The 12,394-nt window shown below is 40.9% G+C and overlaps 1 protein-coding gene across 1 annotated transcript in view; it reads right to left on the bottom strand.

Moving 5' to 3' along the window:
• UMODL1 (uromodulin like 1) overlaps positions 1-12,394 on the bottom strand; it is a 76,067-nt gene that overhangs the window by 49,154 nt on the left and 14,519 nt on the right. The window contains exon 2 of the mRNA XM_056858408.1: positions 4,826-5,068. Coding sequence (XP_056714386.1) covers positions 4,826-5,068 — 243 coding nt within the window. The remainder of the gene's footprint in view (positions 1-4,825; positions 5,069-12,394) is intronic.

The following is a 12,394-nucleotide window of genomic DNA, read 5'->3' as shown; positions in this document are numbered from 1 at the left end:
TCTTCATGTAAGATTTCTCCGCCTGCTAAATTAATTTCAGCTCGAATATCTTGCATATCCCGTAAATGCTTTGTTAAAGAAACATTTGTCTCCATTCTTTTAGAATAGAAAGTGGCCTTCATGGTTCTTATTTATCCTTTTGTTTTATTTCAATAAAGCTGTATAAGTGCGTCCCAAATCTCCTTAACAGATTTGTGGGACAGAATGATGCTATTTTCAGAAGAGCCAAGCGCATTTATAAGTATACATATAGCATGAGATTCATCCTTTAAGAACTTTGCATATGCAGGGTTTGTAGCATCAGTTGGCTTGGGATCTGTCAGGACATGCTTAATGTCCAACACATGAAAGGCATTCTCAACTGCGGTTTTCCATATGGAAAAAGGAATTTTGTCTATAGGTGGAATTGGTATATTCTGGCTTATTTTTGCACTCACGTTACTTGATTCCATCATCTTTGTAGGTTGATCCTCTGATTTCTTCTTCTTCTTTTCAATTCTCAAACAGTCTTTCAGAGAGTTTCCTGCTGGAAGCGCAGAGAGAGAGAGAGTCTGCAGGCTGCTTTCTTTGATCCTTTGTAATCCTCAGTTCCCCGATGGGACACGATTCAAAAATTCAAAAGTTGTGCTTTTAGACTCAGCTTTCATAACCAGCAATCATAAAGATCATAAAGATCACCAACCCCACTTCTACCACTTGTAGAGTTTTATCGAGGCCCAATGGATCGTGATTGTGGTTAGAGAGAATCAGGTCAAGCACACAATAAAACAGAGTCAAAGACTTTTCTCTTAATCAAACAAAAATCCTTTACTTTCCTAAAAATAGGGATGGTTATATGGAGTAAAAACAAGTAACAATCTTTCTATCTAGTTCCCTATAAATCTTGCTAGGAATGCTAGCAGGTACTAAGGCTTAAATCCCTTTTGCCTGTGTCCCAGCTCAGGAGAGCTAAGAACAGGCATCTTGCTTCTGTGAGATTCAAAAGTAACTAATGCATCCTGCCCCAACGTTTTCACACCTTTAACAAAGGAACAGGGTAATAAACAATTCTGACTCCGTGCCTTTCTGCACATTTGCAATGGCAATTCCCTAGCCAATAGACTACTTACATCTGTCATTTCATCATCACCTTGAGACTATTCTAAACTGTTGATATAAACAAGTTAACTCTTTAACTGCCCTGACAGAAATGGAACTCGCATTGAATCCCTAATAAAAGCAGCTTCCCCCCCCCTTTTTAATGGTGGTTTAAACATTTTACAAGTCACAGATGTGCTCTGAAAAACTTGTGTAAGCAACTGGGATGTGTCACAATGCTGGCTCAGAGCCACAGTAGCCATTAATCTGGAGAGTCAGGGTCATCCTTTTTTTACCAGACAAAACACAAAGGCAGACTTACAGCCTGTCCTTGTCACATTCTATCAAGCCATAATTACTGTGGGACCAACTCCCAGAGTGAGGCCATCTGTCAAACAGGCCCCTTAAAGGATGAAATCTAGCCAGTGAGTTCCTTCAGGTAGCAAACCTCCTCCTGATTTGCTGACAAAGATGGCAACGCTGCACACCACCTGCATGCTTGGTGCATGCTTGGTGCCCCATTAAAATTAGCAGCATGCGAATGAATGAAAGGAATGAAACTGCCGCGGTGGACAACAAGAAGCAAGATAAATGTTCAAAAAAATCACTCATTGGTGTGGAGAAAGGATGAAAATTCCATATTATTCAACATTCCTATTTCATTCATCCAGTGAGAAAGCCACGAAGGGCAGGTACACATTTTACAAGGCTGATGAGTTTCCTGCTTGTTGCCTGGAGTCCACATATAATATCTGGTGTGTGTGTGTGTGTGTGTGGAATCCACTTGTATGCAGACAGACACATGCTGGGAAACTGCAGTCAGCTTCCCAGCAAATGGCCACTTCAGTGCCCCTATGTAGTAGCATTTGTTTGTTTATTATTTATGAAGCACCTAAGAAAACTAATTACTGAGGCACTACAGTAAAAGAAGACAAAACCCAACATCTAAGCAAACACACATGTTCCCTTTTCAGACATTGTGAATGCTGTCGATGTTGTTTACCTGGATTTCAGCAAAGCTTTTGGCAGGGTTCCCCATAATGTTCTGTTGGGTAAACTGTAGGACTGTGGACTGGACTCCAGGATGGTTAGGTGGGTAGGGAATTGGTTGAAGAGCCACACTCTATTCATCTGAACAGAAGGAGGTGTTCAGTGGGGTGCCACAGGGTTTGGTTCTGGGCCCGGTGCCTTTCAATATTTTTATAAATGATCTGGATGAGGGTGTGGAGGGACTACTCATTAAATTTGCAGATGACACCAAATTGCGAGGAGAAGCAAACACACTGGAAGATAGAGATAGAATTCAACAAGATCTGAACAACACTGGGAAAGTGGGCAGATGTGAACAAGATGCAATTCAACAAGGATAAGTGCTGAGTAACAAATATGAGGAACAGGTATACTGAATGGGGGATACACTTCTGGGTAGCAGTGTGTGTGAACATGATCTTGGGGTATGGGTGGACTGTAAGTTAAATATGAGCAGTAAGTGTGATGCAGTGACAAAAAAGGCTAATGTGATCTTGGGGTGTATCAACAGAGGCATAACATCCAGATTGCAAAATGTCCTAGTCCTGCTGTACACTGCATTGGTCAGGTCACACCTGGAATATTGTGTGCAGTTCTGGAGGCCTCACTTCAAAAAGGATGTGGACAGAATGGAGTGGGCACGGAGGAGATGAAGATGATCAGGGGCCTGGAGACCAAGCCCTATGAGGAAAGGCTGAGGGATGTCGAAGTGTTTAGTCTGGAGAAGAGGAGGTTGAGGGGGAACATGATTGCTCTCTTTAAGTATTTGAAAGGCTGTCACTTAGAGGAGGGCAGGGAGCTGGCAGCAGAGGATAGGGCTTGCAATAATGAGTTTAAATTATGGGCAGAAAGGTGCTGGCTAGGTAAGAGTTGCTTAACAGTGCAATTGGCTACTTAGGGCGGTGGTGAGCTCCCCTTCACTGGCAGTCTTCAAGCAGTGGCTGGACAAACACTTGTCGGGGATGCTCTAGGGCTAGGCTGATCCTCCATTGAGCCTGTATGGCCCCTTCCAACTCTATGATTCTATGCAGAAAGACACAGAGAAAACAAACAGAAACTATCAAGCCACATAAAGTGTGAACTAGCCCTATTAGCCAGTCACCCAAGCTTCTGAAGTGTAAAGATTCAAGAAAAGCATCAAGGGGAAAATCACACTCTGTGTAGATCTCTCTTTTCCAATAGTTCAGAACCCAGAGAAAGCTAGTACAAATAACATCAGAGGAGGAAATTAGCAATAGTTCAGTGACATGCTATGAATTTATTCTACTGATTGTCAACTTCCTCTTGTCATCATTTATTTACCATTCACCAAAACTGTGACTAGCCTGTGAGGGCTGAAGGCAAATGAAACACTTCCAACCCAAACACAGCCCACGTGGGAGACAAATTTGAAAGCAACTCACTGCAGAAAGACCCTGTGCTCTGCAACTAGCCCTGGGCAGCCAAACCTTAAAAGACCACCTTTACAGACAGAGTTGGTTGTGTTAATTTATGCTGCCCTCTCACAGACTCAACAAAATGTACTCCTTGATAGGCGGCTGTGGCCAGGGTAGTTCTGCCCAGAAACATGGAGGCGACATATGAGGTTTTACTCCTCATCAAACAAATCACAGAAGAGACCTAACGACAAACAGCAGAATTAAAAGGAATGCTGCACTCTCTTGGCTATCTACATGAAAAGGTCAGACAGAGGAATTACAAATGGCGGGGAAAGAAGGAAGTAGAAAACCAGATGTAGGGTTGGAACCCAAGGTGAGCAGGTGGGGGGGGCATTGCATGCAGGGAGCCCCAGCCATGCTCACTGAACAACATATAGGCTAAACAGCTTTACTTTATGAAAATACCTTAATTAATTATGCCCATGTTCTGTACAATAAAATGCAGCTTTTTCCAACAAGGAACATATGCTACAGTTTATGATAAAACTCATAACACTGTACAACATGTAATTCAAACCAGAGTTTATATCTATCACCAAGTATACTTCGTTTCCTTGATAGATGATTTTAAGAAAAAGGCTGGATTCAGAGACAGACTTCTATTTTCGGGCTACTGGAAATTCTGTTCCACAGAAATTCTGTTCCACAGAATTGCACTTTAATAACCTTTGAGCAGTGTGCCATTTATAAAAGAATTCTTTTAAGGAATGCAGCACATTGTTTGCAATAAAAAAACCTTTTGGCTATGTGTGTCTTATGCAGGCCAGTTGAACTTTTGTGGAAACGCTTTAGAAGGAACATGGATTTTTAAATTAATAGCAGTGATTTAGCAATTTGTTTGATCTATAAAAACTATCCCCCAAACCAGTTTAAGCTCAAGGGTTTCAGTGAGAATCAGGGCTGGCTCACACATGGCCTGGGAATGTAGGCTGTCCCTATGGTTTTTATCCAGGCAGGAACAAGCCTCATAGCACACACCTTTCCCCATTACATTCATATAAACTTTGATGTGCTCCATTGATAGTGCATAGACACACAAAAGGGGGCCTTTGTGTATAAAAGCCACAGTTCTCATTATGAGTCATGCATTTGAGTGGATAAGAAGCACAAACCTATGACTCACTACTATGTCACAGTGCAGGGATAACCCTGTGTGCCTCAGTTATGTGTAACCTATAATCAATGCTAGTATTTTGGCATGATGCAAATATCTACAACTGCAGGTTATCTGGCAACTCATAGCCTAGTTGTGTCGTTTTCATAGTTAATATAATACTTACGGAAGGAGCAATAGAGACCAACTTGTTCATATCCTTCACAGCAGTCTGTCACGTTCATAGGCTCTGGGACCGTGACAGCATGATACTCTTCTTTGTAGTAAGTTTTAGTACAAACTCTCCAAGGAATCCATCCACCACATGGAGTTTGCTTCTCATATGACTTTTGATAGGGAACCATTTTAGACACATGCTTGGTCACACTATAATTGCATAAATGGTAGCCCAGCAAGGAGAGACCTTTCTCTGGAAAGGAAACACAATGACATCAATTAGATGGAGTGAGTGTCACAAAGGGATTGTTAAATGCCTACTAACTGATGAAATTTGTTACAGTTTTAGGGAACCAAGGATGGTGTGTGCATGTGTGTGTTTATCAATATATCTAATTCTTAACATCACCAACACTGTGGATAATTAAATCTGGAGACTGTGGATACTTAAATCTGGAGACTGGAGCCATGGACAGACAAGTCAGATTTTCTACAAACATGAAAATGCCTCAGGTTTGAAGAAAAATCTGAAATCTTAAAAAAAAAAAAAGTGTGTGTGGGGTTTAAAATATGAAAATAATTTAAGCAGCACCTGTAGCTTTACAAAATGAATGCCCTCAGTGGCCATTGCTAGGCAACTACAATAGTACTGCCAGCCTTAAAACTTTGGTTTCTATCAGTTAAAGGCAGGGGCAGGGCTTTTCCAGGGCTGTTTTGGCCTTTAAGAATGATGTAAGCTGCTTTGAGTCCCCATTGTGGAGAAAGGTGGGGTATAAATGAAGTAAATAAATAATAAATATAGCTGAAGATGGAACAGATAAAAGGCAGGTTGTTTGGTGGGTAAAAAAAAGAGAAAGAGGAAATAGTGTGGGGAGGGGGATACAGTCCTTGCATGTCTCCTGTTTGTGTGTGTGTATGTTTCATAATAACATTTAAATGGTGTAAAATGTATGGTGGTCCAGGAATAAGAGGGGTGCCCCGTGGTGCAGAGTGGCAAGCTGCAGTACTGCAGTCCAAGTAGCCGGCTCAAGGTTGACTCAGCCTTCCATCCTTCCGAGGTCGGTAAAATGAGTACCCAGCTTGCTGGGGGTAAAGAGAAGATGACTGGGGAAGGCACTGGCAAACCACCCCGTAAACAAAGTCTGCCTAGGAAACGTTGGGCTGTAATGTCACCCCATGGGTCAAGAATGACCCGGTGCTTGCACAGGGGACCTTTACCTTTTTACCAATCAATAACAAATGCTGTGATGGAAGGGGAAAGCTAAAAAAGTTAAAAAATTTAAAAGAAGAAACCCCTTTATTTTTGTTTTTTTAATAAATTTTTTATTGTTTTTCTTTTAATATAATAACATGTAAATGAGCAAATAATTCTAAAGTTAATATAAAGCAATTAAAGCATATATCATTATTAATTGTAACAATAAAAAAAATGACTTCCCCCTCACTCTCTTCTATCTTAAAATGAATTGTGTATACCTTTGCTAACAATACTCATCCCCATTATATTTCAATTGGGATATACTTATCTTATCTAATCTTACAATTTTCATTCAATACCTTAATTTTATCATATTAACATATGTTTATAAGGGATTAAATCAAAGAATATCCTTTAAAAGGTCCTGTCAAAAACTGATTTTCACAGTAAATTCTCCACGCCTCCCATTCCCCCCAAAATTGTACATTATCATTTTGATTAATCAAAGCTGTGAGCTTCGCCATCTCCATCAATTCCAGCATCCTACTTATCCAGTCTTTTTTTGTCGGTATCTCATCAGTCTTCCTTTTAGCTGCATATATCAAATGTGCAGCTGTGGTAGCATATATTAGAAAGAGCCTATGGGTATAAATGGTATCTGGTATCATACTTAACAGCATCATTTCAGGTGTTTTGGAAATATTTTGTTGTAAAATCAATTTTATTTCATTATATATCATCTCCCAAAATTTCTTGGCTTTTTCACAAGTCCACCAAATATGATGAAAGGATCCCACTTCTTTATTGCATTTCCAACAGTTTGGTGACATTGTAGGGAACGATTTTGCTATCTTCTTTGGTGTTAAATACCATTTATACATCATTTTATATACATTTTCTCTTAGCAGATGTGAGGATATAAGTTTCAAGTCTCTTGTCCATAACCTTTCCCATTTTTGCAACATTATATCGTGACCTAACATTTGCGCCCAGCTAATCATTGTAGGTTTTATTCGTTCTTGTTCACAAAAAAGCTCCAACAAGAGTTTATACATCTTTGATATAAGATGATCATTTGTTTCCAATAAAGTTTTCTGTAAAGTTGATTTGGTTTTAAGAAACCCAGTTTTCAGATCTTGTGAAAAGACTGAATTTATTTGATAATACTGAAACCATGTTAATGAATCTTTAACTTCTTCATACTCTTTAAGTGAACATTTTGTCCCTTCCCATTTCAAAAGGTCCTGGTAGGTTATAAATTGAGCAGGTCTTAGTGGGCGTAAAGTTAGCATTTCTTGTGAAGAAATCCATAATGGAGTTTTTAGTTCCAGCAAATGTTTACATCTAATCCATATCCTATAAAGAGATGATTTAATTGTATGTTGCTGAAAAGATGCATGAATTTTAACTTTATTATACCACAAATAACCATGCCATCCACTTCTATTGTCATACCCCTCCAAATCCAGCAAACGTGTATTTTTTAAATCCATCCAGTCCTTCAACGATACTAAAGCAGCCGCTTCAGCATATAGTTTAAAATTAGGTAATGCAAGTCCACCTCTCTCTTTTAAGTCAGTCATATATTTATATGCAATTCTTGGTTTTTTACCTTGCCAAATAAAGTTCATTAAATCTTTTTTCCAGACAACAAAATGCTTTGCTTGAGATATAATTGAAAGATTTTGAAACAAAAATAACAATCATTTGTATTGTTGAAATACGGCCCAACAGAGAAAGACTCTTATTTGTCCAAACCATCATGTCTTTCTTTATTTCTTCCCATAACTTTATGTAATTATGAAAAATCAAATCAGCATTTTTTGAAGAAATCCAAATTCCCAAATATTTCACTTTGGTCGCCTTCTGCCAGCCTGTCTTAGCTATAAAGTTTTGTTGTTCTACACCAGAAACATTCTTGAAGATTGTTTGTGTTTTCTCTTGATTAATTTTAAATCCTGACACTTTACTGTAAGAGTCCAATACCTCTTTCAATCTATTTGCAGAGTGATTAGGGTTATCTAGAATCAATAACAAATCATCAGCCAACGCTCTCATTTTAAATTCTTGTTTGTTTATTTTTAGTCCATTTATATCCTCCGTTTCACGAATCTTACAACAGAGGGACTCTAAAACCAAGATGAAGAGCAAAGGAGAAAGAGGACATCCTTGCCTCGTTCTTTTTTGTATATTGCATTCTTCAGACATCGATTCATTGACTAATATTTTCGCTTGTTGCTTGGTATATATAGCATCTATACCTGTTCTAAAAAAATTTCCAAAGTTCATTACTTCCAAAGTCTTTTTCATATAATCCCAGGAAACCATATTGAAAGCCTTTTCTGCATCAAGGAAGACGAAGGCTGCTTTATGCTGAATATTCTGTTCATAGTACTCCAAAGCATCTAATAGTACCCTAACATTGTCTTTAATTTGTCTTCCCGGAACAAACCCCGCTTAATCCACATGTATCAAGTCTTTAACCATTTTTTTTATTCTGGCTGATAGAACTGAAGCATAAATTTTGTAATCCACATTGAGTAATGAAATAGGTCTATAGTTAGTTACTTTTTCAGGATCTCTTCCCGACTTGTGGATTGTTGAAATAAAAGCATGTGACCATGTTTCTGGTATTGTTCCTGTCTCTATTATTGAATTACAGAGCATCAAAAATGGTTTCAACAGATAAGGTTTAAGAGTACGGTAAAACATTGCAGTGATTCCGTCAGGTCCTGGCGTCGTGTCTGTTTTTTGTCTATTAAAAACTTCTTCTATTTCCTCTAGAGAGATTGGTTCATCAAGAAGTCTCTGTTGGGCTAATGACAGTTTTTTGATATTTGTAGAATGTAAAATTTTTTCCATCTTTTTAATAGATATTTCTTCCTTTTGGTAGAGTTTAGTGTAAAAATGTACAAATTCTTTTTGAATATCTGTTGTGGTATGAACAGGCCCTTTTGAAGTTTGTAATTTGGCAATTATCTGCTTTTGAAAAGTCACGAAGCTGAGTTGCCAAATATTTACCAGGTTTATTTGCCTGTTCAAAATATCTTTGTTTTGCATATTTCAAATTTTTATTCATTTCTTCAGAAACCACCATATTCAGCTGGTGTTTAAGGGCCTTTATCTTATCCAATATAATGCCTTTTTGATCTTCTTGTAGTTCCAGAATCAAATCTTGTTCAAATTTTTGTAAGTCCCAAAGTATATTGTTAATCAACTGCAACTGTTGTTTCCACCATGCCGTATTCTTCTGGATCATAAATCCCCTAATCACCTCTTTAAAAGAATCCCATACTACATTTAGGGTGGTTTCTCCATTCATATTAATTTCAAAATAGTCCTTAATCAAAGTGATCAGTTCTTCCATTAATTTCTTATCTTTCAAAAGTTTGTCATTTAACTTCCATCTGAATGCTTGTCGGTTCCTCCATTCAAATGAAATTGAATTATCATCTGAAAAAGTCCTTGGTACAATATGTATTTTACGAAGTTGCGTAAAAATAGATTTACTTGCCCAAATCATATCTATCCTAGAATGAGAGTCATGTCTTGCTGAATAGAATTTAAATTCTTTAGCTGTCATATTCATTGTTCTCCATATATCTTGTAAATCCATGTCAGTCGCCATCTGGAAAAATGTCTTCGGGAGAATTCCTTCATTTCCAATTTTAACTTGGGTTTTCTTGTCCAAAAAAGGGGAGGTTATTCCATTGAAATCCCCATCAATAAAATCTGTTCTTGGGCAAATTTAAGCAGGATCTCATGTAACCATAAAATTTAGCCTTCCCTTCATTAGGTGCGTAAATTCCAACCACCAATGTTTTTTGACCTATTATTTTTGTTCTAATTATCATTATGTAAGCACTTGTCCCCGTGGTAATCCCACAAACAGCATTCACAGACAATGAGTCCAAAAGAGAGCTGATTTATTGGAAAACATACAGGTATGTAGAGCCTACAGGTACATTGGCACGAATGGCAATTGGAAGCACAGGGGAGGTCTATAAGGGAAAGTATTAGTCACAACAGGTCAAGGCGGGGGCCCCCCTCTACTGAGGAGCCGTTCCCACGGGAGATAGCACTGGAACAGGAATTCGGCCTTGAGAGGCACCTGGTGGAATTGAAACTAAAACAGCCACAATCTGACAGGCTGCTTAGTGCAGTGGAAAACAGGCCTGACATCCTGCCCTCCTTTAGGCCACCTCCCCACCATTCTCCACCGGTCCAACTGGAGGCGCAGGCTTGTCAGGGTAGGCAGTATGGAACTGGCGGACCAAACAGGGTGTAGACATGTCACGTGCATGTACCCACTCGTCATGGGCGGGACCGAAATGTTTCCAACGGACTAGGTAGTGGAGAGACCCATGGCGGATGCGAGAGTCCATGATTTTTGCAACCTCAAAATGTTCCTCCCCTCCAACCATCACTGGTACATCAGGGAGTGGTTCAGGATGCCACTCAGGGGAAGGCACGTGTGGCTTCAGCAAACTGACATCAAAGACAGGATGGATTCTCCTGAGCGATTTTGGGAGTGAAAGTTCCACAGTGATTGGGTTGATGAGACGAGCAATGGGGAAGGGACCCACATACTTGGCACTGAGTTTGTTACACGGGCTGTTGGACCGTAGATTCTTGGTGGACAAATAAACCATGTCCCCCACTGAGTAGTCCTTGCCTGGTGAGCGATGCTTATCAGCTTGATCTTTGTATTTGTTTAGCTTGCTCTAGATTATGTACCAGCCAAGGCCAGGCTGTCTGAATCGTGTGTACCCAGTCAGCAACACTTTCTCCCCCCTCCACCCTGGAGACATCGTTATGGCTTATGGGACCAAAGTCTTGCCCATAAACAGCCCAAAAGGGGCTAAATCCAGTTGACTGATGCACAGCATTATTGTACGCATATTCAGCAAAGGGTAACAATTCAACCCAATCATCCTGATGATAGTTAACATAACAGCGCAAGTAGCATTCCAACACAGCATTCACTTATTCGGTTTGGCCATCGGTTTGGGGGTGGAAAGCACTTGAGAGACCTTGTTCCACCCCCACTAATTTTAAGAAAGCTTTCCAGAATTTAGCCACGTAGTTACTTCCGCGGTCGCTGATCACCTTGCGCGGAAAGGAATGTAGACGGAAGACATGTGACACAAAGAGGTGGGCCAGTTTCGGGGCGGATGGGATACCTGCGCAAGGGACGAGATGCACCTGTTTAGAGAACAGGTCTGTGATTACCCAAAGTATAGTTTTTCCCTCGCTGAGGGGGAGGTCAGTCATAAAATCCATAGCAATCACCTCCCAAGGTCTAGTGGGGGTCTCTAATGGCTGCAACAATCCGGGAGGTTTCCCTTGGGCCCTTTTGACCGTAGCGCAGACTGGGCAACTGCGAATGAAGGAATCCACGTCGGTCTGCATGCCTGTCCACCAAAACTGCCTCCGTAACAAGTGTAATGTTTTTAGGAATCCAAAGTGTCCTGTGGTCTTGGCTCCATGGACCAGCTGTAGGACTTCTTTTGGGAGCTCTTTAGGCACATACAGCTTAGAGTCTTTGTACCATAAGCCTCTATGTTCAGTTAGAGTGGGGGGGAGGGTCTGCTCAGAGAGTTCAGCTTGGCAAGCAGAACGAAGTGAGGCTAAAAAAGAGTCTGTGAGATCCAACCCATCTGGCGGTGTGGGCTCTGTGGTGGAGGGAGGGGACATCCCCAAGGGGGGGTTGGACGGCTGGATTGTTGGAGTGACTGGGCGCCGACGGAGCTGGCAAAGGAGGCGAGGGGGGTGGCGTGGTCGGGCTGACCGGTGTAGTTGGGCTTGAAGTGCCCCCCCCTTGTGGGGGTTGTGGTGGGAGCCGGGCCTGCGCTCGGGTTTGGACTGCTAGAGTGGGCAGCGAACCCCTTTGAGCAGGAGTGAACAGGGACTCCGTTGGGCATTCAATCTTGGTTGGGTATTAAGGAAGTCTGGATAGAGCATCAGCCAGGACATTTTGCTTCCCCGGTACATGTTTCAATACGAAACGGAACTGAGCAAAGAAGTCCGCCCAGCGAACTTGTTTCGCGGACAGTTTCTGGGCCCCCGTGAGCGCTTCCAGGTTCTTGTGATCGCTCCACACTTCAAAAGGGACTTTAGACCCTTCCAAAAACTATCTCCACACAGTAAGGGCATGGTGGACGGCAGCCGCTTCCTTTTCCCAGATTGGCCAGTTGAGCTGAGATTGCATGAACCTCTTAGAGAAGTAAGCGCATGGATGCAGAAGACCATCCCCCCTGCTGTAAAAGTGCCCCCCATTGCCACATCTGAGGCATCAACCTGAACTATAAACATCTGATCAGAATCGGGATGCTTTAATACTGGCTCAGAGATAAACAGTCGCTTGAGAGTATCAAAGGT

Source organism: Euleptes europaea, chromosome 12 (genome assembly GCF_029931775.1).
Source record: "Euleptes europaea isolate rEulEur1 chromosome 12, rEulEur1.hap1, whole genome shotgun sequence".
In the NCBI taxonomy this organism is placed as follows: domain Eukaryota; kingdom Metazoa; phylum Chordata; class Lepidosauria; order Squamata; family Sphaerodactylidae; genus Euleptes; species Euleptes europaea.
This window is presented reverse-complemented; position numbering and strand designations above follow the sequence as displayed.